At 42.8% G+C, this 26,523-nt stretch overlaps 1 protein-coding gene across 1 annotated transcript in view; it reads right to left on the reverse strand.

Moving 5' to 3' along the window:
• The window catches only part of LOC143974847 (alcohol dehydrogenase 1-like), a 79,829-nt gene extending 58,385 nt beyond the window's left edge, over window positions 1-21,444 (reverse strand). Inside the window, exon 1 of the mRNA XM_077476605.1 lies at window positions 21,301-21,444. Coding sequence (XP_077332731.1) covers window positions 21,301-21,318 — 18 coding nt within the window. The 5' untranslated portion in view covers window positions 21,319-21,444. The remainder of the gene's footprint in view (window positions 1-21,300) is intronic.
• Window positions 21,445-26,523: the final 5,079 nt, after the last annotated feature.

The following is a 26,523-nucleotide window of genomic DNA, read 5'->3' on the forward strand; positions in this document are numbered from 1 at the left end:
CTAATGTGGCCTGATTGGACGAGTGAACAGAGCCCGAGCAGATGACCACATCTTCCTCGCTGAGATGAGATGCCACAAAGCCCAACCCACATACAAGACACAGAGGATCCCAGACCGACCAGCATTCATGTCCTCCTCTAGGTCATCCCTCTTGAAGAACAGAGTCTTCAAGTCAAGCCGTGTTTTCCTTTTTATGGACTCATATGGACTGTAAGGACTGATTCATTTCCAGGTGTAAGAAAAAGATCAAGATTCATCGAGGGACACAAGGGAGCATATGACAAAAGAAGAGGGACTGTTGAGGAAATTTTATTAAGATGTATTTACAGTGTCTCCCAATGTTTGTTCTCTTGCAGCCTGCTCTAAAGAGCGGACTGGGGCAGACTGATGCCAGTTGAGACCCGTCTGGTACTGTAAAGCTTCCTGAGGTTGCAGAGGGGTGTTTGCAGAGTGGGGATATGTCCGCTAGCCCCTGTGCAATGCACCTACAATCATCTGGGGGGGGATGTGTTCTCTCTACAAAGACATTATTGGTTATGGGGGAATGTACACTCGTGTCGCTCTGTGTGTCTGATCAGCACATGGAGGGGCTATGGCGTGTCTCTGCAAATAATCTACCATCCTCAAGAATGGTAGAATAATCTGGGTATGCGTTGTTCTCTGAACAATGCAGAATAAGAATTCAAGCCAATGGTAAAAACGGGAGTCTTTGTGTGAGTTGTGTTCGAGGGCAGTGTTCATGAGTTCTTAGGCCGGCCATGCAGCTTTCTTTGTCTTACAGGAGAGCACAGCTTAGAGGTACAAGGGGCAGGCAGTCATACACACTGCCCCTGCCCAGACATGCCCATAAACTCCCCTAGTCATTGTTCATTGGTTGAGATTTGTAAAACTCCTCCTGTTTGCCTGTACTTGATTGGCTGATTGTGATGCAATAAAGCTCTATCGTTATATAAATAAGCATCACTCCCATGGTCAGAGGCTGGCTGTGGATGTGGAGATGGTGGTCATGTCTGTATTACTTGGGAAGATACAGGTGTACACAGATGCATTATACCAAAAGGCTGAAAGGGCACTTTATTAGCGCAGGAGTCGTGGATTACACGTATCATATGGTGGAATTTCCACGACACTGCTTTTATTTTACCTATGGTTGTTCCCATTTTACTAATGACAATTTCATTATTCCAAAGAAAAAATGGCAGCCCTGTTGTAGGGAGCAGTACAGGAATAATTGCAACTACAACATTTACTAAAGTATCTAGCAGGAAAATTAAGTTAAAAAGTGTTGCCTTCATCAACTCAAAACAGCTGAGGCCTCATTGAATTAAAATTATGAGAGTAAGAGGGCCACATGTGGCCCAGAATATCTTGATATGGCACTTTTATAGTGGTGTAGAAAGTAATTGGGGGACTCAATAGTTTCCAGTTCTTAGTAGAATCCATTTTTGGTTAATTAAAGCTGAACTCCGGGCATATATATTTTTTTAAGCAGTAGGGCTGTGCCCTCACTGCACAGGTTAACTGCTTGTTTCATTTTATGGGAGAGGACAGCAGAGATATTCTTACTCGATCCACCGATCCTCCCCACATTAGACCTGTCCAACACCCCTTCGCTCCATAGACACAAACAGTTGGACCATGGGGGTGAGCGGTTTTCTGGAGAATACACGCATCAGTGAGTATAAACGTTGTGCTCACCCCTGGAAAAAATTAGCAGTTGACCTATGCAATGTGGTACAGCCCCACTACATGGAAAAAAAATTGCTCAGGGGTGGGCTTTAACCACTGAAGGACCACAATGATTTGCCTCCTTAATGACCAGGCCATTTTTTTGAGATACTGTGTCAATTTAATTGAAAATTGCATGGTCGTGCGACATTGTACCCAAATAAAATGTATGTCCTTTTTTTTCTCCACAAATAGAGCTTTATTTTGGTGGTATTTGATCAGTTTTTATTTTTTGCGCTATAAACAAAAAAAGAGCAACAATTTTGAAAAAAAAAACAATATTTTTTACTTTTTGTTATAATAAATATCCCAATTTAAAATAAAAAAGAAGAATTTATTTATCAGTTTAGGCCAATGGGGGTTATTTACAAAAGGCAAATCCACTGAAAGTACACTTGGAAGTGCAGTCGCTCTAAATCTAAGGGGTAGATCTGAAATGAGTGGAAGCTCTGCTGATTTCATAATCCAATCATGTTCAAGCTAAAATGTTGTTTTTTATTTTCCTTGCATGTCCCCCTCGGATCTACAGCGACTTTACTTCCAAGTGCACTTTCAGTGCACTTTCAAGTGCACTGGCAGTGCAAAGTGGAGTTTCCTTTAGTAAATAACCCCCAATATGTAGTCTTACATATTTTGGTGAAAAAAATAAATCCCAATAGGCATAGCATCTACAAAATAGGGGATCGATTTATGTCATTTTTATTATTTATTTTTTACTCGTAATGGTGGCGATCTGCTATTTGTAGCGGGACTGCGACATTGCAGCGTACAGATCAGTCACTTTTGACATGTTTTTGGGACCAGTAAAATCCTACTGGCAGGGAAGGGGTTAACACTAGGGAACAATCAAGGGCTTAAGTGTTCCCTAGGGAGTGTTTCTAACTGTGGGGGGAGTGGACTGACTAGAGGAGGAGAGTCACCCGCTTATGTAACTGGGTGACCCCGCCCCCTCTGTCACATGGCATTTCATGGCATCATAAGGGGGCGGGGTCACTTGGTTACATCATCGGGTGGCCCAGTCCTTGCCTATATAAAAGCTGTCAGAGGGAAAAAACAGCAATTGCATGGAGGCAGAGTTTTTATTTTTGACCCCGCCCCCCTCTGATGTAACGGAAACCTGCGTTACATCAGAGGGGGTGGGGTCACCCACACGTCACTGGGGAAGCCGGGCCACCCGTCACGTGACCCCATCCTCAGTTAAGAGACCTGTCAGGCTGCCGGGATTCCTGCGGTGTCTCTGGTGGAGACAGGATGCACTGCGCTGGACATCATTGTTGGACCCTGGACCTGGAGAGAAGACATCACTCATCGCAGGATACCAAGAGTGGATTACCACCGCTGGAATCTTTTTTTTATTATTTATATTTTTAATAAAGGACTTATCCCAACGGTGTCTGTGTGTTTTTTTTTTTTTTTTACACTTTCTTTGTGAAATGGTAGGGGTACAATGTACCCGTTACCATTCCAAACAGGGGGGGTCAGGATCTGGGGATCCCCTTGTTAAAGGGGGCTTCCAGATTCCGATAAGCCCTCCGCCCGCAGACCCCCACAACCACTGGGCAAGGGTTGTGGGGATGAATCCCTACCCCCAAAGCACCCTCCCAATGTTGAGGGCATGTGGCCTGGTACGGTTGAGGAGGGGGGGCGCTCTCTCGCCCCCCTCTTTTTCTGTGGCCTGCCAGGTTGCGTGCTCGGATAAAGGGTCTGGTATGGATTTTTGGGGAAAACTCATTTTTTTTAAATTTGGCGTGGAGTTCCCCTTAAAATCCATACCTTCAGGTCTGGTATGAATATTTGGGGGGGAACCCCACGTCATTATTTTTTTATTTGACACGGGGTTCCCCTTAATATCCATGCCAGACCTGAAGGGCCTGGTAATTGAATTTGGGGGACCCCCACACTTTTATTTTTATTTTTTATCAATGACTTTCAATGACTGTTCTCTGTATTACCAGGAGCCGACAATTGATTATAGCCGTGAGTGATTTTAAATGACTTTTTTTCCTTCAGAAATGACACTTTGTGCAGGGACAGTTCTAAGCATGGGAAACATGTGCCTCTTTACAGGCATTCTATATACACGCCCTAGGTACGAAATTTAAAGGAACATTACACTTTTATTGTTTCACTTTAAGCATTATTAAAATTACTGCTCTTTTTTGCATTGATACATGTCCCCTAGGGCAGGACCCAGGTCCCCAAACACTTTTTATGACAATAACTTGCATATAAGCCTTTAAAATTAGCACTTTCGATTTTTCATGTTCGAGTCCCCTAGATTTTAATGGTGTTTGGATGTTCAAACAAATGTATTGCCTGTTCACATGTTCTGATGTGAACCGAACTGGGGGGTGTTCGGCTCTTCCCTACTCCAGAGTATAAACAGAAAAGTCAGTGCTGCTACCCATACACCATATAGATAGCAGAGCTCCCAAGTTGCTCAATCCACAGTTGCTGGCTGAGTAGAGTAATGTAGAAAAAATTATCCGCAACGGTTGTTGCTCTTAAAATTTCTTCATTTTACTGAATAGCCACAGTGAACAAACACAGATTAAGTCAGTTGATGCGTTTTAGCCTATAGGGCCTTAGTCATAACCACATTACAGACGTAAAACTTTGAAATAAATAGTAGCTCTAAAGATCACAGGCTCCACCCATTGATTGTCTTAATTGACCGCAGGCAATTATCCAAAAAAGAGAATCAGCTGCAATACATATAGGGTGATCCATTTTCACACACCTTGTAGTGATAATATGCACATGCATGTACACACACACACATGTACACACATATGTATACATTCATACACGTATAGACATATGGATAAGATAGCACACCATAAAATTCAAAAAACATTAAATAAAAAATATGAAAATAATAATCCAGGTATGTGAAAAAAAAAACATAAGAGAGAAAGGAAAAGAGAAGGAGCAGGCTCTGGGGAGAGGCATTCTTAATGTAAGTGCAAGTCCAGATCCCACCTCAGGTTTAACCCCTATTCTAAAAATCCACCATCCTTCTCACCCCAGTTGCCTTCTCTCCCTGTCACCTCCTCTGGGCGAGTGAGACAACTATTCCTCTGAAGTGAAATGAGGAAAGATCGCCCTGGTGACATTCTCTAAAGTGACGTGTTGTATTCAAAATATTTCTTGCATTTGATTTATTTGTGTCACAGTAATTTTCCCCTATCCGGGGAGGGCAGGGTGCCTTTAGCCAATCATGGCTCAGGGGGCCAAGTCCATGCCCCACACTATATAAGGCTGCTTACACGGCGGCCCTATATAGTGTTATGAATGAGAGAAAGTTTGCTAGAGGCAGGCTAGTTAGTGGCTTGCAGGCAGTTTAGTATATATATATTCAGTGTAGACTATGAATATAGTGCAGTCAGTGTAGTGTATATATATATATATATATATATATATATATATATATATATATATATATATATTAGTGCAGTCAGTGTACAGTATATACAAGAGGAACCCTATGACAGAATTAAAAAAAAACTGCATGGGTCCCCCCCCCCAGTCCATACCAGGCCCTTTGGGTCTGGTATAGGTTTTAAGTGGAACTTGACACCAAAATTTAAATAAAAAACAGCTCAAGGTCTTCCCCAAATCAATACCAGGCCCTTTTGGTCTGGCATAGATTTTAAGGGAAACTCTACGTCAAAATTGGCGGGGGGTCCCCCCCAAAATCCATGCCAGACCCTTATCCGAGCAACCAGCCTGGCAGGCCAGGATGGGGGGGGTGAGAAAATGTCCCCCTCCTGAACCATACCAGTCCGCTCGCTTGCCTTCAACATGGGGAGGGAGCTTTAGAGTCCCCCCCAAAACACCTTGTCCCGGTGGCTATGGGGGTCTGCGGGCAGGGAGCTTATCGCAATCTAGAAGCCCCCTTTAACAAGGGGGCCCCTAGATCCCACCCCCCTATGTGAATCGGTATGGGGTACATTGTACCCTTATCCATTCATCAAATAGCAAAAAAACACAATAGACGGTTTTTGAAAAAAAAAAAGAAGCTCTGCCTCAATGGTATTGCTGTCTCTTGGTTGTGATAGCTGTTAAGTAGACAAGGGCAGGGCCACCTGGTGATGTGACCGATTGACCCCACCCCTTCTGACTTCATGTGCTGCCATCTGTGAGTGAGTATATTATTTTTTTTTACCTAATACATATAATTTAAAAGCAGTATCACTCTATGGACATCCCTCTCTTTTGTATGTAACACCCCAGTGGAACGCCCAGCCGAATCCAGAGAGCTACACAGGGGCTTACACTTTGAATGCGCACTACCCCTGGGGGGTAAGGCTATCTGGTGAGGGCAAATCTATCATCAGCACGGATAATATCACTGGCACCACTGCCACTTAAAGGAACAGCAACAATATTCTGACCAGGCATTGGACACTGTTTTTTGAGCACAAGTCACTTTATGATGGACTAATTTCTATTGCCTATTTAATTCAATGTCACTATCTATTTAAATGACCAATGAATTCATTTATTGTTCAACTATCTATTTTCATGGATCAATTTTTATCACTTTATTGTTTTATAATCTAATTTTATTTTTATTTGTTTATCAATCTGAATTCAAACTAAACACATTTTGCTTATCACTTCAATTGCAACAGCAGCACACCATTTATTATTTGTTTTTTCCTTCTAATTGACTGTGTAGTATGCAGCAAGCTCTTGCAGCAGAGGGTCAAACACATATGTCGTTTATAACACAATAGGATTCATCATTACTGCACTAAAAATCATATGGAGGCTTCATAACCTCACTCACATTAAATATCACATCAAGATCACATCACAATACATCCCAGATATTTTGTATTATACAGAGGGTGTAACACATTTTTAGCACGTCATTTATTTTTTGCTTCAATTCATTTTTGGTTTCATTTTTACTTTGTCACCTGATCTGAATTGCATCAGGCAGAACACAGAGTGTTTTAAACACCCCCTTTTTTTATTGTAAACTTCATTACAAGCAGAGGGTGTAACACAGTAGCATTTAAATTAGCACTTTATTTTTGTCGCTTTAATAAGAAACCTGGGAAAGGATTCTGCTGCAGGTGTAGGTCCTCATCACTTGGTCTCTATTCATTCAATACTCTTTTTACCACATGGTCCTCATTCATTATTAATTATATCAAACCAGAGGAGTAGCACCACATCTACATCCTTCCATTCATTTTCTTGCTCCCCCTAGGACTAGGTGGTAGTAATATGTAGAGGCAGCAATTCCTCCTTTGACCAACAAATATACATATATATATATATATATATATATATATATATATATATATATATATATATTTATTTATTTTTTCTGCATCATATACTTTGTGGCGCAGTATCACACCATTTCTTTCAAGAGATGATCCTTATTTGCAAGTTAAGATCATTTTAAATGTATTTTTACATGGGGTGGTGTTTGTGTGGGTCATGTGTATATGTCTAAATGATTTGGCCTCAAAACACAAACCTACTTCCAGTGTACAGATTCACTTCTGGGCCAATGTATATTGCTTCCTGCTTCAATGTGTGTGTGTGTGTGTGTGTGTGTGTGTACATAGATATATCTATAAATGTAGATTCTTGTGTCCACCAGCAGATGGAAGTTGGGTAGATGCCGCACTCCCACTTTACAATGCCTCATGAGATGTGTAGTTCCACAACAGCTGGAGAGCCGTAGTTTGAAGATTCCTGATCACTCTAGCATGTCTTGAAAAAAGGTGTTTTTTCATGTACCTTGTATAATGCCCAGGAAATATCATTAGGATAATACAGGTGGGTCATGGCACATCTACATTCCAAATTTGGCACTTAAGATGGTCATGCACTAAGCAATCGGATTGGCCAATCTCTGTACAACTCGATATTTAGGCAAAATAGGTAATAGGAAGACGCACTTGATCAATTAATTCAAAATATAGGAAATCAAACAGGCTCTTGCACTAAATCTAATTTATAAATTTATTGGAATCTAACTGATTGCAGTGTATGGTCACTTTCAACCACTTCGCGCCCACGCTATAGACGAAAGACGTCTACAGCACGGATGCCAATTGCCGGGAGGACGTCCCTGGACATCCTCCTGTTCACTTGGCATGTCCAATGAGAGGTGATCTCATATGTAAACATATGAGATCATCTCTCATCGCTGGCTCTCCCTCCTCACACAGAGACAGCGTGTGAGGAGGGAGAGCTTCCGTGCTGCAGCGGGAGTGAAAAAAAATTGTGAACACTAACACAACACAGTGCCATCTGTCCCCAGTGCTACCTATTAGTGCCATCTGTCCCCAGTGCCACCTGTCAATGCCATCTGTCCCCAGTGCCACCTGCCAGTGCCATCTGTCACCAGTGCCACCTATCAGTGCCATCTGTCCCCAGCACCACCTGTCCCCAGTGCCACCTATCAGTGCCATCTGTCCCCAGTGCCACCTGTCTCCAGTGCCACCTGTCCGTGTCATGTTCCATCTGTTATCAGTGTCACCAGTGCCATGTATCAGTGCCATCTGTCATCAGTGCCACCTGTCAGTGTCACGTGCCATCTGTTTTCAGTGTCACCTGTCACCAGTAGCCACATATCAGTGCCATCTATCATCAGTGTCACGTGTCATCAGTGCCACATATTAGTGCCATCTGTCATAGGTGCCACGTATTAGTGCCATCTGTCATCAGTGCCATGTATTAATGCCATCTGTCATCAGTGCCACAGTGTCACGTGTCATTAGTGCCACATATTAATGCCATCTGTCATCAATGTCATGTGTCATCAGTGCAATGTATTAGTGCCATCTGTCATCAGTGTCACGTGCCATCAGTGCCACGTATCAGAGCCATCTGTCATCAGTGCCATGTCAGTGTCATGTGTCATTGTCCTGGTGCTCCAGGGCATTTAAAAGTGTAATAGGTAGTCAACAAGTTAGATGTGTAATTTATGCTCCTAGAACACGTGATGGTGCTCCCTGCATGTTGGACCTCTCTATGTGGCCAGGCTGTGAAAAAGCCCCACACATGTGGTATCGTAATACTCAGGAGGAGTAGCAGAATGTATTTTGGAGCGTTATTTGTGGTGTACACATGCCATGTGAGAGAAATAACCTATTACAATGACACTTTTGTGGAAAAAAAAATCTTAATTTTGCAAAGAATTGTGGGAAAAATTGACAACATCAAAAACCTCACCATGCCTCCTACTAAATACCTTGGAATGTCTACTTTCAAAAAAGGGGTAATTTGGGGCATATTTGTACTTTCCTGGCTTGTTCGGGTCACAAGAATTGAGATCGGCCACCAGTACATCAGATGTGATACATTTTTTTATGATTTGCACCACAGTTTGTAGACTCTCTAACTGTCACAAAGACCAAATAATATCCACTAATTTGGGTTATTTTTACCAAAGATATGTAGCAGTATAAATTGTGGCCAAAATTCATGAAAAAATTTATAATTTGCAAAATTTTATCACAGAAACAATGAAAAACAACTTTTTTTTTCAAAATTTTCATTTATAGCGCAAAAAATAAAAAACCCAGAGGTGATCAAATACCACCAAAAGAAAGCTCTATTTGTATGAAAAAAAGGACAAAAAATACATTTGGGTACAGTATTACATGACTGAGTAATTGTCATTCAAAGTGTGAGAGCACCGAAAGCTGAAACTTGGTCTGGGCAGGAGGGGGATTTAAGTGCCCAATAAGCAAGTGGTTAAAGATCAAGATCTGAAAAAAATAATTTATTGGGTTTAGAAACACTTCTCTGTTCTTTGTAATGTATTGAAAGATTTGGGTAAAAAAAGAAAAAAACTAATTTCAAAGACATATTAGAAGTGATAGGAATGAGATTAGCATCAAAAGGGTTAATTAACTGAGAACTACTTCTAATTGCCTAACAAGACACATCCAATGACACTAACCAATTGTATTGGGCGTGCACCATTATCAATGAGAAAACTGCAGTTACCCTAGGGCCAGTTGCAGTTTACATATGCGAGTATTTATTATCGTTATTTGCGCTTCAATGTGCGCCGGTTCGCACGTTCAATTAATGACTTTTCCGGTGCACCAATTAATGTATGAACTGGTGCAGTGCCTTATTCTTAGTAAATCACCCCCAATGTTCTCAATGGTGAAGTCACTGCAATTGTAGTACATTCATATTTCCTTCGACCCTGTAACTGAAGATCCATACCTTCAAAGCCAGTGCATTGCACCCTCTATCCACATGTTTGCAATGTGTTACCTTTAAAGTGCACAATGGATACTGGGTCTGAAACTGCCACAATCTTCGATCTGATGATTTTGATGATTTTCTACATCTACCACCAAATGTTATCAGTTCAGTGAATACTTGATGCATTTTAAATATATGTAAAACCATCCTAGATAGGTTGTTAAGATGTAAAATGTGTTATTTTTGGCTCCTCTATAATCATTGGAGCAGCTTTTGATGGCTTTGGGCTGTTCTTCATGCCATAGAGTCAACAAGGTGTTGGAAACATTCCTCAGCCCACGTACACACGGTCGGAGATTTTGCCAACCAAATCCGTCGAATTTTGCCCGTCGGATTTAGTCCGACGGATTGTATCCGAAACTGTTGCATACACACGGTCGGGCCAAGTTGGCGAAAAATCCGATCTTTCAGAACGTGATGACGTAATTTCATTACGATGGGACTACATTCAGGCTAGTAGCCAATAGCTTTCATGTAGGAATTTGATCTGAGCATGCGTGGCACTTGGTCCGATGAAAATGCTGTACACATGATCGGATTAGGTCCGTCCGGCCCAGTTGGTCGGGAAATCTTTCCAACATGTTGGAAATTTGGATCGGACGGAGATTCGGACGGAATCAGTCCGATGCATACCACACACAGTCGGATTATCTGACGACGCGGTCCGATAAGACTCATTCCGACAGATTCTCCGACCGTGTGTACAAGGGCTTAGAGATTTTGGTCCTTATCGACATGATAGCATCATGCAGTTGCTGCAGATTTGTTAGCTGCACATTCATGACGTGAATCTCCTGTTTCACCACATCCCAAAGGTGCTTTATTGGATTGAGGTCTGGTGACTGTGGAGGCCATTGGAGTAAAGTGAACTCATTGTCATGTTCAAGAAACCAGTGGTAGATGATTTGAGCTTTGTGACATGGTGCATTATCCTGCTGGAAGTAGCCATCAGAAGATGGACATAAAGAAATGGACATGGTCAGCAACAATACTCAGGTAGTCCATGGCATTTAAATGATGCTCAATTAGCACTAAGGGGCCCAAAGTGTGCCATAGAAAATCCCCCTTACCTTTACACCACCAGCCTGAACTGTTGACACAAGGCAAGATGTTGTTTACGCCAAATTCTGACCCTATCATCTGAACGTCGCAGCTAAAATCGAGACTCATCAGACCAGGCAACATTTTCCAATCTTCTATTGTCCAATTTTGGTGAGCCGGTGTGAATTATAGTCTCAGTTTCCTGTTCTTATCTGACAGGAGTGCCACCTGGTGTGGTCTTCTGCTGCTGAAGATTATCTTCTTTAAGGTTTGATGTGTTGTGCATTCAGAGGTGGTATTCTGTATACCTTGGTTGTAATGAGTGATTATTTGAGTTACTGTTTCCTTTCTATCATCTTGAACTATCCTGCCCATTCTCCTCTCATCAACAAGGCATTTTTGTCCACAGCCCTCCTGCTCACTGGATATTTTCTGACCATTCTCTGTAAACACTATAGATGGATGTGCATGAAAATCCCAGTGGATCAGCAGTTTTTGAAATACTTAGACCAGCCCATCTAGCACCAATAACCTTGCCACATTCAAAGTCACTTAAATCCCTTTCTTGACCCATGCTAATGCTTGGTCTTCACCACGTCTAGATGCCGAAATGCATTGAGTTCCTGCCATGTGATTGGCTTATTAGCATTTGTGTTACCAAGCAATTGGACAGGTGTACTTAATAAAGTGGGCAGTGAGTGTATATAGCTCTGCATGTTTTTTTTCAACTTGTTCAAAGATCTATAAGCTGAAAATTTGTCCTTTTCAACTTAGTTTCAGCACTACATCTGTTATACTGGAGGGCTGTTATCAATGTCCAGGGTGTTCCTCCTGATTTTTTGAATAGAGTAGACATTAGTTTGCCCCTTACAACAAGTCTGGATAATACATGTGGATACACTGTCCCCAGTGGGGACTGTCTGATACTCATGTACAGTATACATGTGGAATAGAATGCAGGGTGGGGTTACAACTTAAATGTTTTTTTTTTTTACCATGGTGTTTTAGTATATGTATGGGTAATAAGACTTTAAATAAACCTAAACACCTCTATGATTATGCTTATTTTTGTATATACAGTAGTCCATTGGATTCTTTCAAACACGTATTTCTTGTTTTTTTCTTCATATAAGAATGTATTAAAGGTGTACTTTGACTGATATACTGAGTTCCATGACTTCTTCCTCATTTCATACTAATCTCTCACAATGTATATTGGCTGTGTTCTTCTAAATATCTTGAATTTAATAGCTGAACTGGTACACATTTACAAACTGTAGTGATTACGGTATTGTTCCTTAAGTCCTCTCAGAGAGTACCGTATTTTTCTGACCATAAGACGCACCTTTTCCCCCCAAAAATATGGGGGAAAATGTCTCTGCGTCTTATGGTCCGAATGTACATCAGGCACCGCCCCCGCCTACGCCAGCACCGCCCCCCGCCGACACCACCTTAGTACCGGAAGAGAGGCAGGAGAGTGGAGGAAAGACATCCCTAGCCCCCGCGAGCACCGGGCGATCTCCCTGCTTGTCGAGATAGAAGACAGAGCAGCCCCAAAGCGATGGCAATGGGAAGGCTGCAATAATGGCACAGGTCGGGCTGCAATAATGTAACAGGTCTGGCTGCAATAATGGCGCAGGTCAGGCTGCATTAATGGCGCAGGACAGACTGCAATAATGGCGCAGGTCATGCTGCAATAATGGTGCAGGCCAGGCTTCAATAATGACAATGGTCAGGCTGCATTATTGACAATGGTCAGGCTGCATTTTATTGGCACTGGTAAGTCTGCATTTCTCTGACACAGGTCAGGCTGCATTTCATGGGCACTGGTAAATATTTTGGTACACCATTTAGTTCAGAATATTTTTTTTCTTGTTTTCCTCCTCTAAAACCTAGGTGCGTCTTATGGTCAGGTGCATCTTATGGCGTGTTAGGGAGCGAAAAATACTTTTCCTAGAGTGGCTCATATTGGATATTAAAGTCAAGATTGAAGCATATTAACATCGAAGGAATATCAATATAACATACAGTAAATGTCAGTATACAGTAAATGTATACTACATCAAAACAAACCTGTACTTTTCCTATGCAGGGAAAAGCAACAGGTTTGCATTAATACTCCCATCTCTAAAAGCTAATATTCACATGTTTACCACCACCCCCCTAGCAGTTTATTTAGGGTGTAAAATGTACCAGATACACCCTCTTGCCCCCCTCACCTCCCTGTGACAGCGGACACAGGTTTTTCTCCCTCCCACCCATTTTCAAATTTGCATCACATGATTAATTTACAGAGATCTGTGAATGAATAAACTACAAGTCCCGTTTCCCACCACGGCAGACGGACTTGTAATTTCAATAAACTGTGAGCTTGCTGATCAGCAAACTCCTATTACATTCACTCTTCCTCCAGTTTTTAAACAGAAAGCCTGTACAGAGGTAATGGCAGAAAGCCAGACGGAGAGTGTGCAGAAGCCTGACATTGCACCCGTGATCCACTGGCTCACTGATCGTAGGTACAATGTTTTGTTTTTTTCAGCAAAGATATGTGCATTTATTATTTTTCCTCAAACAGTGAAATTATCCTTTATTTAGTTTGAAAGTTTTAGGTCAGAGAAGGAGACCAGAGTAAGTGCAATCAATGTCCACTTAAGCTTTATAGCAGTGATTGCGAACCTTGGCACCCGAGACGTTTTGAAACTACATTTCCCATGATGCTCAACTACACTGCAGAGTGCATGAACATCATGGGAAATGTATTTCCAAAACATCTGGGGTGCCAAGGTTTGCCATCACTGCTTTATAGAGCACCAGTAGCTTTATAAAGAAATATAAATGTCTGAATTACATCTTAGAATCAGAAAACATTGGTGTTATAATAATTTTAAACACAACTCCCTACCAATAAGCAATATAATTATTGCAAACCTAACTCACTACCAGCAGACATTGTAATTGCCTTAAATTCCTGGGAGCCACCATTTTGAAAAATAAAATGTAGCTCTCCCAATTACTAAGCCTGGTTAGACTGCAAATTTGAAATTCCTTTTTTTTTTTCCATACATTTTTATTGGTGTAAAAGAAACGTATAATAAGACAATAGAATCTTGCACATGTTAACAATAATGAAGATATGTAGGTCATTATAGCATATGAACTTTTGGGTAACTAAAATAGTATATGAGAGCATGACAATTAAACAAGATATACTTTTCTGTGATGGATCATCATCAGGAGAGACAAATAGACAGAATTTAGTACATTCGTTTCTCTACAATTCCACATGCCGTACCTGGGTTTATTATTATTTATCATAATGATGTTTGTGGATGTTATAATCTATGACCAAAGATATAGTACGTAGCTCATGGGAGGGTATAAGGATAAGACAAGGGGTGTAAAGGAGGTGGGGGAGGTAAGGGGGTGAGGGGAGTTCCAGACCCCCATCTCTCTCAATCCAGACCAAACCTATATGATTCCTAAGAATAGTTTCATCTGATTGACAGCTTAGGAATTAGAAAATGTGGTCCCTCATTCTCAATAGGATTACGCGAGGGACCGAAGGAGATATCAACAGGTAAATTGTATGTACATTTATTTTTCAGTAAAACAATTATGTAGAAGAGTTCATCCGTTGTTGTTTTGAAGTTTTGCCATCTGTACCATGTTGATGTGAATTTGGGTATCATTTTGTGTGAGATGCTGATGAGTTCTTAAATTTTTTTTATATTGTTAAGTCTGCAAAATCACTCCCCTTTCGTCGGGACATCTGGAGCATGCCAGTGGCATGGGATGCAGTGTCTTGCTGCGTTTATCATGAACATTGTTAGCGATTTAAGATAGCGTTTTTTGGGGATATGGGTAAGGTGAAGTAGGTATATGGCAGGAATAAAGTCTATATTATCTGAGATGACAGAGAGGATAGTGTCATGCACTGTCTGCCAAAATGTTTGGACCAGATATGCAATATTGAACCATCTGTAGCGTCTCATCGCCAGCATCTATTAGGGATTGAGTTTGAGAATTCATGTAGCAATGCTCAAAAAGATCTTGAACCCACATTCTTGGGTGGCTACATTCAGGGAACCCTTATGGATGTAGGTAGAGATTAATTCTCATTTAGAATCTGTGATTTTTATATTTAGATCTTGGTCCCACGCTGAACATGCTGTACTAGAGAATGCTGATTGCTCATTGAAAAATGAAGGATTTGCACGTAACAGGGTGAGCGGGCTCAGCCAGGGGGTGGGGTTTTTTGCTTTGTTGGAGGTATGAGCAATTGTTAATGTAAGCCCTATTCAGGTGTGTAGTTTGGTTTGAGAGGATACATGTTGAGGGTGTACACATGGTAGCGATCTTAGGCACTGTGGGGTGATTGAGTGTTCTAAAGTGACCCAATCTTTAACCACATGGTGAATGCTCCAGTCCACTATCCAGGTCAGATGAGTTGCCCAGTAGTAGCAGCAGAGGTCAGAAAGCACTATTCCACCTTTGTTTTTTGGAAGGGTGAGTCTATCGAATTTAATTCTTGGTGGTTTATTTCTCCAAATGAAAGATGAACAGGCTTGTCGGAAGGAGGTAAAGAGAGAAGTTGGAATTTGTATGGGAATGCTTTGTAGAAGATAGAGAAAACGGGGAAGGATGGTCATTTTGAGAAGAGAGGTTCTACCAAACCATGACACATTGAGGATGTTCCATCGCTTTAATTGTTCTCTTGTTTCCTTTAGGGCTGGGGTGAAGTTGGCTTGAAAAAGATTAGATAGAGATTTTGAAATTTTGATTCCAAGGTATGTGATTGAGTCTGTGGCCCATGTGAAGGGGAAATTTTGGCATTGTATAACGGTGTCAGAGGGTAGTGTTATGTTTAAGGCATGTGATTTTAGGTAATTTATCTTTAAATTGGAAAAAGTCTGAAAGTGTTTTAGATCTTTTAGCAAATTTTGGTATGGAGATGTGGGGTTCTGATAAGAACAGCAGGAGGTCGTCTGCAAATGCTGCAAGCTTATACGTCCATTTTTTTTTTTTTTATTGTAATGCCTTTAATGTCTGGGTTCATTCTTATTCTGTTTAAAAGAGGTTTGAGATTGAGGATGAATAGTAGTGAGGAAAGGGGACATCCCTGTCTGGTACCATTGTGGAGATGAAAGGCGTTTGATAGGTGGCCAGTGACTCGAACCCCAGCAGTGGGTGAGGTGTAAAGAGCTCTTATGTATGACAACATTAAGTTAGGTAAACAAATGGCTGTGAGAACCGCTTCAATATAGTCCCAGGCCACCCTGTCAAATGCCTTTTCCGCATCTAAAGAAAGAAAGAAACCGTGTTTTCCATTATGATTAAGCCAATGATGGATGTTTAGGGCCTTGATGGTATTGTCACTACCCTCTCTACGGGGCATACATTTTTACGTATAAATTGATGAGAGATATAGGGCGGTAGTTCATTACCTGTGTGGTATCTTTTCCTTCCTTTGGAATGGCTAATATATGTGCTTCAAATAGTATGAGTCTCTGAATCGAATGAACGAAAGGCATATAAAAAGCAACATTTTAGAATGTCCTTAAAGATTTTATAATATTGTGATGGGAGGCTGTCTGGATCCGGGGCTTTAACTACTTTTGTTCCTTAAGGACTTTTTCTAATTTCTCTTCAGAAAGAGGGACATTCAGTTTGCTATAAATCTCTGTAGATATGGGCGGTGCCCCATATTTTGAAAGAAAATCTGTAATTGTGCGAGATCCTGTAACAGAATTACGGGGGCAGCTAGGATTGGATGGGATATTATAAAGCGATTGGTAGTACTGTTTGAAACAGTGAGTAATCTACTAATTCGAGGAGTGTGAGGTCCCTTGTTTGTCCTTTATGTGATTTATCGTGGCACTTCCTTTTTTTGTTTTGAACTGCTCTGGCCAGTAGTCTACCACTTTTTTCCCTTGTTCATAGAAGATTTTATGTCTAAAGCCCCATACACACTATTAGTTTTTCTGCTGAGTTTTTCCTTCAGGTTTACCAAAACCATGTAGTACAAGGGCCTGCCTGATTGCATACAAATTGACACTCCTAAGGTTTGACCTTATATTATATGGTTTAGGTAAATCTGAAGTAAAACTCAGCAGAAAAACTGATAGTGTGTATGGGGCTTTAGAGTGTACTGTCTTTTGGTTTTCATGTTAAGCTCTTCAAGGAGAAGAAGTCTTGTTTGGGTCAATTCCTGGTAGGTAGAGGTTGCTAAGTTTTGCTTGTGGGTTGCTTCTAACGCACGTATAAGGGACATGAGGGATGTCATTTTAAGCTGGCTTTCTTTTTTGATTTTGGATGCAGTTTTTATGAGTTCCCCCCGGATGACACATTTGTATGCTTCCCACAAGATAAGGCATGTTATGTCTGTGGTGTCGTTGAGAGAAAAATACTCTCGTAAGCAAGAGGTGAATCTTTCTATATCAACTGAGTCTTTAAATAGGTGGGATTGAGTCTCCAGGTTTGTGTCCTTGTGTTTTTTTCAGGGAAAGTTAGAAGGATAGTGATCGGTTGGTGATCTGATAGTCGTGGTTCTATTGTGGGTTTTTGCAATAGAGGGATGTCAGGTTGTGAAATGAAAAAGTAGAGTACTTTTGGTGAAGGGGCGAGAAGTATATGTAGTCTTTACCTTGAGGGTTCCGCATTCTCCAGGTATCATGCAGCAAGAGACCTTGAAGTAACTGTTTTAACGCCCTGTAGGACATCATTGAGGTACCTGAGGATGTGCCTAGAAAGAGAAACATTAAATTCTCCTCCAAGGATTAAAATCCCTTTTGAGAAAGGGGACAGAAGGTCACAAATTTGATGGAAGAATGCGATGGTGACCGCCTGGGAGCCTTTTGTTCCTTTTAGGAAGATGTATCTACCTACCTGATCATACATGGAATCTGTCGTATGGAAGGGCATGTGTTTCGATATAGGGATAGAAACCCCCTTTGTTTCGGATTCTTTGTTTGTTGAATGGAATGCTAGACGAAATTCTCAATTTAAAAGTCTAGGGGTTTTATCTAAGAAGTGAGTTTCCTGTATGCAAACAATATTGGCTTTGAGCTTGTGGCACTCTCTAAGAAGTTGCGAGTGCTTCTCAGGAATGTTTAGGCCTTTGGCGTGGATGGAGACCAGTTTCAGTGAAAGAGGAGTGGTTTGGAGATTTTGTGTAGACATGCTGTAGGATAGTAAGATGGTTTTCTAATGATATAGAGATGGTGGTTTGTATCAAGCTCAGGAGTTGTGGATATATCATAGATTTTTAATTTTGGAGAGAGAGAGGGCTGTCAGGTGTGGGAAGGGGAAAAGGGTTAGATAAAAATAAGGAGATTAATGGGGGGGTTTAGGGAGATACGAGGGGAGGGTATGAGGGAGAACTGTGAAATAAATACTAGTTAGGTGTGGGGGGAAGGGATTAATATACCAGAGGAAGAAATAGGCCATCTATTCTTCCAGAAAAGTATATTTACGTGGTCTGACTAGAGTGTTAAGGATGTCCGAACAGGGCTTTTTTTCAGGGGGAACTTGGTGGAACTCAGTTCCACCACCTCTGGCACAGACCCTCTGCTCCCTGCCCACCACTATCACTTGTAAACACAAAAGTCCGGTTTCTGTGTTTACAAGTGACAGCTCTGCACTCTGTGTGTAATGCAATCCTGGTATTTAATGACCTTTAAGACCCTCCTACTGTTCGTGAAATTTGACTGACCACGCCCACTATTTTATGTGATTTGGAGGATGTGTGTAGGGGAGTGGTTTTGGGGGGTCGTGGTTGAGTTCCAGCACCTATTGTTTGAGAAAAAAAGCCCTGTGTCACAGATCAGCTGTGGAGCTGATCTGTGTCTTACCTTTACTGCTGTGGGTCGGCTGGCACCTGTTGTTCCACTAGCTTGTGTTCAACTCTACTGCACTCTGCAGCTATGGGTGTCGCCGGCTCCACCTGTTGCTTAATTATATCATTCCTTCCTGCTACTTCCTGTCCAGCCCCCCCATGTGCTTCTCTTTTTAAATTCTTTCCAGATCATCTTCTGGATGCTTGAGCAATGCTTGTTTCTGAGCCCCTTTGTGTAAACTGCTTTAACCTGACCTCTCGTGAACTGATCTCTTGTGTACCGACTCGGCTTGTCCTGATTACATTGTCTGCAGCCCACCCTGACCTTGACTCGCTATCCAGCTCTCCTTTGCTTCATCCGTCCATCCATCCTCATCTGACTGTGTCTTCTGGTACTCCCCTAGCGAGCAGGGTGAACCTGGGGGTCGTGACCTAGGGTCAGCACACAGCTAAGCCCAATCCCTCGTGAGGGGGTCCCTGGCAGAATACTGGCTGGCCCTTAGACGCCACACCCTGGGGGATCCCGTGACACCTGCTCGCCTGTGGGCTCACTGTAGTAGTACTGTGACACCCTGTGTTCGAATCCTGCAATTTTGGAGCTATGCTTATGGAAGTGGAGATACAGGGGGTGATATGGTTAGCTTATGTGCAAGTTTGGTTGAGTGGGGAGGTAAAGGCTAAGTAGTGGCCTTTGTGTTGCTTAGATAAGTGGCAGTGTACAACACTTCTTAGATATGATGGGTGGGGAGGCATAAGTATAGTAATTAGTATAAATTTGCACCTTAAGTGCATTCGAGAGGTATGGGTGAAGTGGAGAAACATTAGTGTGAGGAAAGTTATATTAATATTCAGAGGAGGCATTTGTATTTTGTTAAATCTGTGGACCCCCTATGGATGATGGTTTGAGAATTAAACTTTCTAAGGCTAGGATCCAGGTAAGGAATATTGGAGCCAGAGACTGCATGTAAGTATTGATTATTAGGAGGGGGATTTGAGGGTGTCCCAGTTGGGATTATTTATATACCCAGATTTCTTCATGTTGTCTATAGTGTCAGGGTTTGAGACCAGACCTAACTGAGATAATAGCTGGACATCTGGGCTAATGCACTGAAGTGGACTGTAATAACAGTCAGACAACAGTCAGAAATTTACTATTCAGAACTATTAGGCTGCATTCACACCTGAGCGTAGCGTGTTTGAAAGTTTTTACCGGCGTTTTGTCGCGCGACAACGAGCGTTTTGTCACACTACAACGCGTGACAACGAGCGTTTTGTCACACTACAACGCGCGACAACGAGCGTTTTTTAACTTCAGCGTTTTTTTTCAGCCAATAGGAAAAATATTTTTCATCTGCTTATTTTTTCTTGAGCAGATACAGCGTCAAAACGCCCGTAGAAACGCTCGTTGTCACGCTAAACGCTCGAATCGAGCGTTTCCATTAGTTTCTATGGGAATGAAAACGCCCAAATCAGCCCAATTCGTGTGACAAAAAAGGGTCTGGAACTTGTTTGAGCTTCAGGCGTAGGGCTTCAGGCGACATGGAGTGGAGATGTGAACCATCTCCATTGAGAATAATGGATTTTTTCCCCTCCAGCGTTTTGTAGCTTCAGGCGTAGGGCTACAAAACGTTCAGGTGTGAACGGGCTGTAAGACCTGTTGTTGCTGTAACCGGTTTTGCTCAAAACAGGTTTTGCTCAAAACAATCTGTTTGCAATGCTGAGGTGAGCTTACAACACTGTGTTAGAATAACACCAGGTTAAAAAAAAACTTTTAAAGTACAAAACATTTTCATAAATGATAACTGTCAGTGGTTGCAATAAAAAAACGCATTAATATTAACCCAAAACACAATTCGTCACATTAGCCTGTGGTATAACCTTTGAGTGTCAAGAAGGGCTAATTCACAGCAAAAGTAACCATTAGGTGTTATATTATGGTCAGTGCTTTCAATGAAAGTCTCTAATGTAAGAGGGTGCTTAACCAAAATGGTAACTAAAATGGCTGTGCAACCGGAATGTTAGCTAATGAATTAATCCTTTTATGCAGGAAAAAAGCATATTTTTCATATGGGCCACATGTATACAGGCAAAGCCCTGTGCTCAAAAACCTTCTACATTCTTAGGTTTTGATAATATCACTGGAACATGAAAGGTATTCCAAATATCTAAATCATAGGTACATACAGACACACTGTCTGTGTATATATTTAACACAACAATACCTATGGCAATTTAACTACAAACCCACTGTATGAGTATACATCTTACACAACAATAGAATGATAATATGAATAAAAATAAAAGTAAACCAACAAAAACAGAAATGACCAAAGGTGAAAGCAAAACAAAGAAGCCAACATTATCCGTCATGATAAAATCGTAGGTATATGTATATTGTAAGTTACCACCTATGCTGCCCCCATTGTAAGCTGTTTTCATACCTTTCCAGCAGTCTCCATCTCACTTGTCCTTTTCTCCAGTGTTCTTTACTGACAATAGTTTTACTTTTGTTGAAGTACAAATTAAACCTCCCACTTCCCTCCCCTAATTAGCTACATGTCTAGCACTCCCTCCCAGGAACGCACCTTGTGAGGAATGCAAATAAGCAGCTATGCATTTCTCAGTTAAAATCGCAGCACAATGTTGTTCAGTTATAATTAGTGTTAGTTGGAAGATATAAACAACAACAAAATAAGATATGTTACACTGCTGCATTGAGGTTGTGTGCGGGCAGAATGTGCTGAAAAAAGAAAAGTATGGCAGGCCTCACTGTGCAGCAGCCGATACAACTCAATGAAATGTCTGTGATTTTAATAAAGTTCTTCAGAGGAATCCAAACTGGGGAATTATGTAAAAAATATAAACGTTGCGGCATCCAGACCATCTTAATTAAATGTATGCGGCCTATTACTGAGAGAGGAAGTTTACAACAAATCCTACTTTAAATTTGAAATCTTGTCAGTAATGGAGCAATATTGTCCGCTATATATGACAGAGGGGATGTGGTCATAGTGACTCGAAAATATTTAAAAAAGGAAACAATTACAAGTTGTGCATATATTGATGGCAAATCCTTCAGAAGTGGATCCAGCAGCAAAAGCACAGACTTCTCCCAGTTAATAGTAAGCCCTGAGAACTTTGCAAACTCATCTATATATTTCATAACCGCTGGCACAGAGGACCGAAGGTTAGATACGAATAAAATTACATCATCAGCACATAGTGCTACTTTTTCTTCCATCTTTCATCTTACCAAACCCATTAGGTCCGAAGTCGACAGGAGAAGGGATGCCAATAGTTCAATAGCAATGGCAAAAAGGAGGGGTGACAAAGCACACCCCTGCCTTGTGCCACAAGATAGCATAAAGGAGGAAGACTGTACGCCATTAACGCTAATTGAAGCCCTAGGGCGAGAGTATAGTAGTTGAACCCATTAACAAAATATACCCCCCAGCAAGCTCTGAGAACTTAGCAAACGTTTCTATATAGTTCATAACTGCTGGAAGAAATAAGACTGAAGCTCATTTCTGTACAATAAAAAAACAGCCTCAAGAACTCCTACAGAGCACCGCTGGTTCCAAGAACAAATAAGCAAAGGAAGAGGCCGCGGAGGAAGAAGAAGAGCAGGGGGTGGAGGAGAGAGGTGTGGCAGAATCACCACTAGTAGAATTTTGGAGGCGTGGTGGCGGAACAATCTCCAACACTACTGCACCCTGCCCTGCATCCTTCCTAGCTGCCAGCAGAGTCACCCAGTGCACGGTGAAAGATAGGTAACGTCCCTGTCCATGCCTGCTGGACTATGAGTCAGCGGTAATATGCACCTTACCGCTGACCGCTCTGTCCAGCGAGGCATGGACATTGCCTTCCACATGCCGGTAGAGAGCCGGAATCACCTTCCGTGAAAAAAAATTGGCGTTTGGGAACCTGCCACTGAGGTACCGCACATTCCACAAACTCACAGAAGGGGGCAGAGTCTACTAACTGAAGAGGCAGCAGTTGAAGTGTTAGCAATTTAGCCAAGCTAGCATTCAACTGCTGGACATGTGGATGGCTGGGAGCTGACTTCTATCGCCAGTGAAGCAACTGGGGTAAGCAAATCTGCCTGCTAGATTCGGATGTTGGTGCACCGATAGCAGATTGGCACACCTAATTCTACACCTTTATTCCTCTCAGTGCAGGTTTCTGAGAGGACTGTGTTGCCAATGGGCTGCATGGGAGCTCGACATATGTCTGATTCAGCATGTGGTGCACAAGCACTTGCTGTTTAGTCCACGCTTGCTATGCTTCAGACATATGTTGCAAATAGCAACGTGCGATCTGCTGCACACATCTCAAAAAAGGCCCACACAGAAGAACATTTGGATTAACGCGCGGAGTCACCAGTGCCCTGCACTTGTGGAGCTCTGCGGTGTGATGCAGTTGGTTGGCTGCCCTTAAGCCTTGTTGAAGTTGTGCCTCCCCTTCCTCCTCCTCTGCCTCCTCCTCCTCTCTCCTATCAGGCACCCACGTAGAGTCAGTGAGCTCATCATCCCCTCCCTCCTTGTCACTGGAGCAAACCTGGCAGTATGCTGCAGCTGGGGGAACATGACTGCCAGTTTTATGTCCCTCTTGGGCAACCCTTCTCTCTTGGCTCACGTTACTGCCTTCCTCAAGCTGGGTACCATCAACGGAGCCTTCAAAACACTGTGGTCGAACAGTTCGGGGGGTCTCCTGTGGTGCTAGGGAAGGAGTAACCAATGATGACCTTGAGTCCAAGGAATAAGCCGCTTTGGCACCTGCATTGGCAGCCAAGGTAGCAAGGGTGACAGAGGATGAGGACGGCTTGGTCATCCACTCTACCAACTCTTGTGGCTCAACATGGCCAGCTGCCGAGACAAAGGACAAGCGCCCCCCCTCCCCCCCAGCCACGTGCTGATGAGGATGCACCGTGTCCACGATCAGGACTGTTGCCTCTAGACACAGAGTCTGCGTGTCCTCTTTTATTGGCCTCTGACTGTCTGCCTCTCCTTGTTGGCCTTCCAGACATACTGTCTTTTATGTATTGGAATAGGTACACAAGGAATGGCATGCAATGAGATGTAGCTGCACAAAGCTGGGATGTATATACTGCAGCTAGCTGAATCGCCTGCCTGCCTGTAGTATTATTAGGAAGAAAACAACAGGAATTGTCTGCAGTGAGCTTTAGCTGCACACTGTGCCCAGTATACAGTACACTAATATACTGCAGCTAACTGAATCAACTACCTGTCTGTGGTATTAGGAAGAGAACACCAGCAATTGTCTGCAGTTTTTTTTTTTTTCACAGTCAAAGTTTATTGAAAGCCAATACAGCATACAAGTGACTTATAAACATCGTTAACTTGTACATAAAAGAAAAAATTGTGTCAGCGAACAATTTAATATTGCATACTTTGCATAAGGTAATAAAATAATAATGCATATATTGTAGGAAGCTTGGTTTGTTTGGGAGAAAAAAGAGGGAGAGGGAATTAGAATGGGGGGAGGAGGGGAAAAACATAATAGAACCAAAACAGGTTTTGACATACTTAGTCTAGGTTGTATAATACTATAGATAAAAATGTATCACCTATAATCTATAAATATTGTAAATAGTGGAGAGTAGTGATAGACGAACTTCCGACGGGACGTTTCGTGAACGCGGGCCTCGAACGTGGCCGATAGTTTGCGAACCAGAACGTTCGCGGCGGGCCCCATTGACTTCAATGGGAGGCGAACTTTGCAAACCTACAGGTCAAATTTGCAGCCACAAAAAAATTAATAGCTGTGCAAACATAGTCCCACCACATGGCCAATGACATAACACATGTATGAGGTGAATCTGGGATCGACAACTACAAGCATTCTTTTTTATATGGGAAATTGTTGTGACAATTCAGGACTGTGGAGCGCATGAAGGCAATGGAGGAGAGGGAAGGTCAGGGTAGGCAAAGAGGGTGCAGGAGATGATCACCAGCAGCGTGACATACAGCAATGACACCTGCACCATGATAGAGTCATCTGACAACAGCACCGTGATAGAGAGCACGACATAAAGCACTCACACCAGCACCGTCATACACAGTACTGACAGCAGCACCGTGATAGAGAGCACTGACATCAGCAGCGTGACATAAAGCACTCACACCAGCACCGTGATATACAGCACTGACAGCAGCACCGTCATAGAGAGTACTGACATCAGCACTGTGATATACATCACTGACACCTGCACCGTAAGGCAATGGAGGAGAGGGAAGGTCAGGGACCAGGGTAGGCAAAGAAGAGGGTGCAGGAGATGATCACCAGCAGCGTGACATACAGCAATGACACCTGCATCGTGATAGAGTCATCTGACAGCAGCACCGTGATACAGAGCACTGACATCAGCAGCGTGACATACAGCAATGACACCTGCACCGTGATAGAGTCATCTGACAACAGCACCGTGATAGAGAGCACTGACATCAGCAGCGTGACATAAAGCACTAACACCAGCACCGTGATATACAGCACTGACAGCAGCACCATGATAGAGAGTACTGACATCAGCACCGTGATATACAGCACTGACACCTGCACCGTAAGCAGCCCCAGGAGGAAGTCAGCATAGCACAGGGATGGTGGGAGCCCCTCATAATGAGCATAGCACAGGGATGGTGGGAGCCCCTCATAATGAGCATAGCACAGGGATGGTGGGAGCCCCTCATAATAAGCAGCCCCAGGAGGATGTCAGCATAGCACAGGGATGGTGGGAGCCCCTCATAATAAGCAGCCCCAGGAGGATGTCAGCATAGCACAGGGATGGTGGGAGCCCCTCATAATAAGCAGCCCCAGGAGGATGTCAGCATAGCACAGGGATGGTGGGAGCCCCATATAATAAGCAGCCCCAGGAGGATGTCAGCATAGCACAGGGATGGTGGGAGCCCCTCATAATAAGCAGTCCCAGGAGGATGTCAGCATAGCACAGGGATGGTGGGAGCCCCTCATAATAAGCAGCCCCAGGAGGAAGTCAGCACAGCACAGGGATGGTGGGAGCCCCTCATAATGAGCATAGCACAGGGATGGTGGGAGCACCTCAAAATATGCACAGCAGAGGTACAGCCCCAGGAGGAAGTCAACACAGCACAGGGATGGTGGGAGCCCCTCAGGGGCGGGCTGGGCCGGGGGGCAGGGTGGAAATTCCCCCCCAGGCCGTCTTACTTTTAATCAAAACAGCCGCTGTTTGCTGACACTTTTTTTTTTTTGAGGAAGTTGGCCGCCGATTGGCTGTGTTGCTGCTGCGCTGCATTCTGGGAGTTGTAGTCTGGTGGGTAGAGACTGGAGGGAACTGAGCAGCGCAGCAGGTAACTCCAACTCCCGGCAGGGAGACCCATCACTTCACAGGGGGTCGGCCACCCAGCAACTTCAAGCTATCATTCTCCTGCTGCTCTGTTCCTAGCAGCTGCACCTGCTTTGTGATAACTCTCCTACTGGCTGCAATGTATCACTCTTCACTCCTATAACCTCTCTCCTTCCAGGACACATCACGTTTGGTTTGTTTCTGTTCAGTTTCTTTCATTTTTCCCAGGCTGATTTCACTCATGCTTCATCCCCCTCCCCCTCCCTCTGTGTACTCATCTCTCCCGGCAGGTACAATCTTGCTGTAGGTAAGTCAGACTCTCCTT

The sequence above is a fragment of the Lithobates pipiens genome, unplaced genomic scaffold (genome assembly GCF_037356315.1).
Source record: "Lithobates pipiens isolate NorthernLeopardFrog02 unplaced genomic scaffold, aLitPip1_a1.2 Scaffold_13, whole genome shotgun sequence".
NCBI classification, from domain to species: domain Eukaryota; kingdom Metazoa; phylum Chordata; class Amphibia; order Anura; family Ranidae; genus Lithobates; species Lithobates pipiens.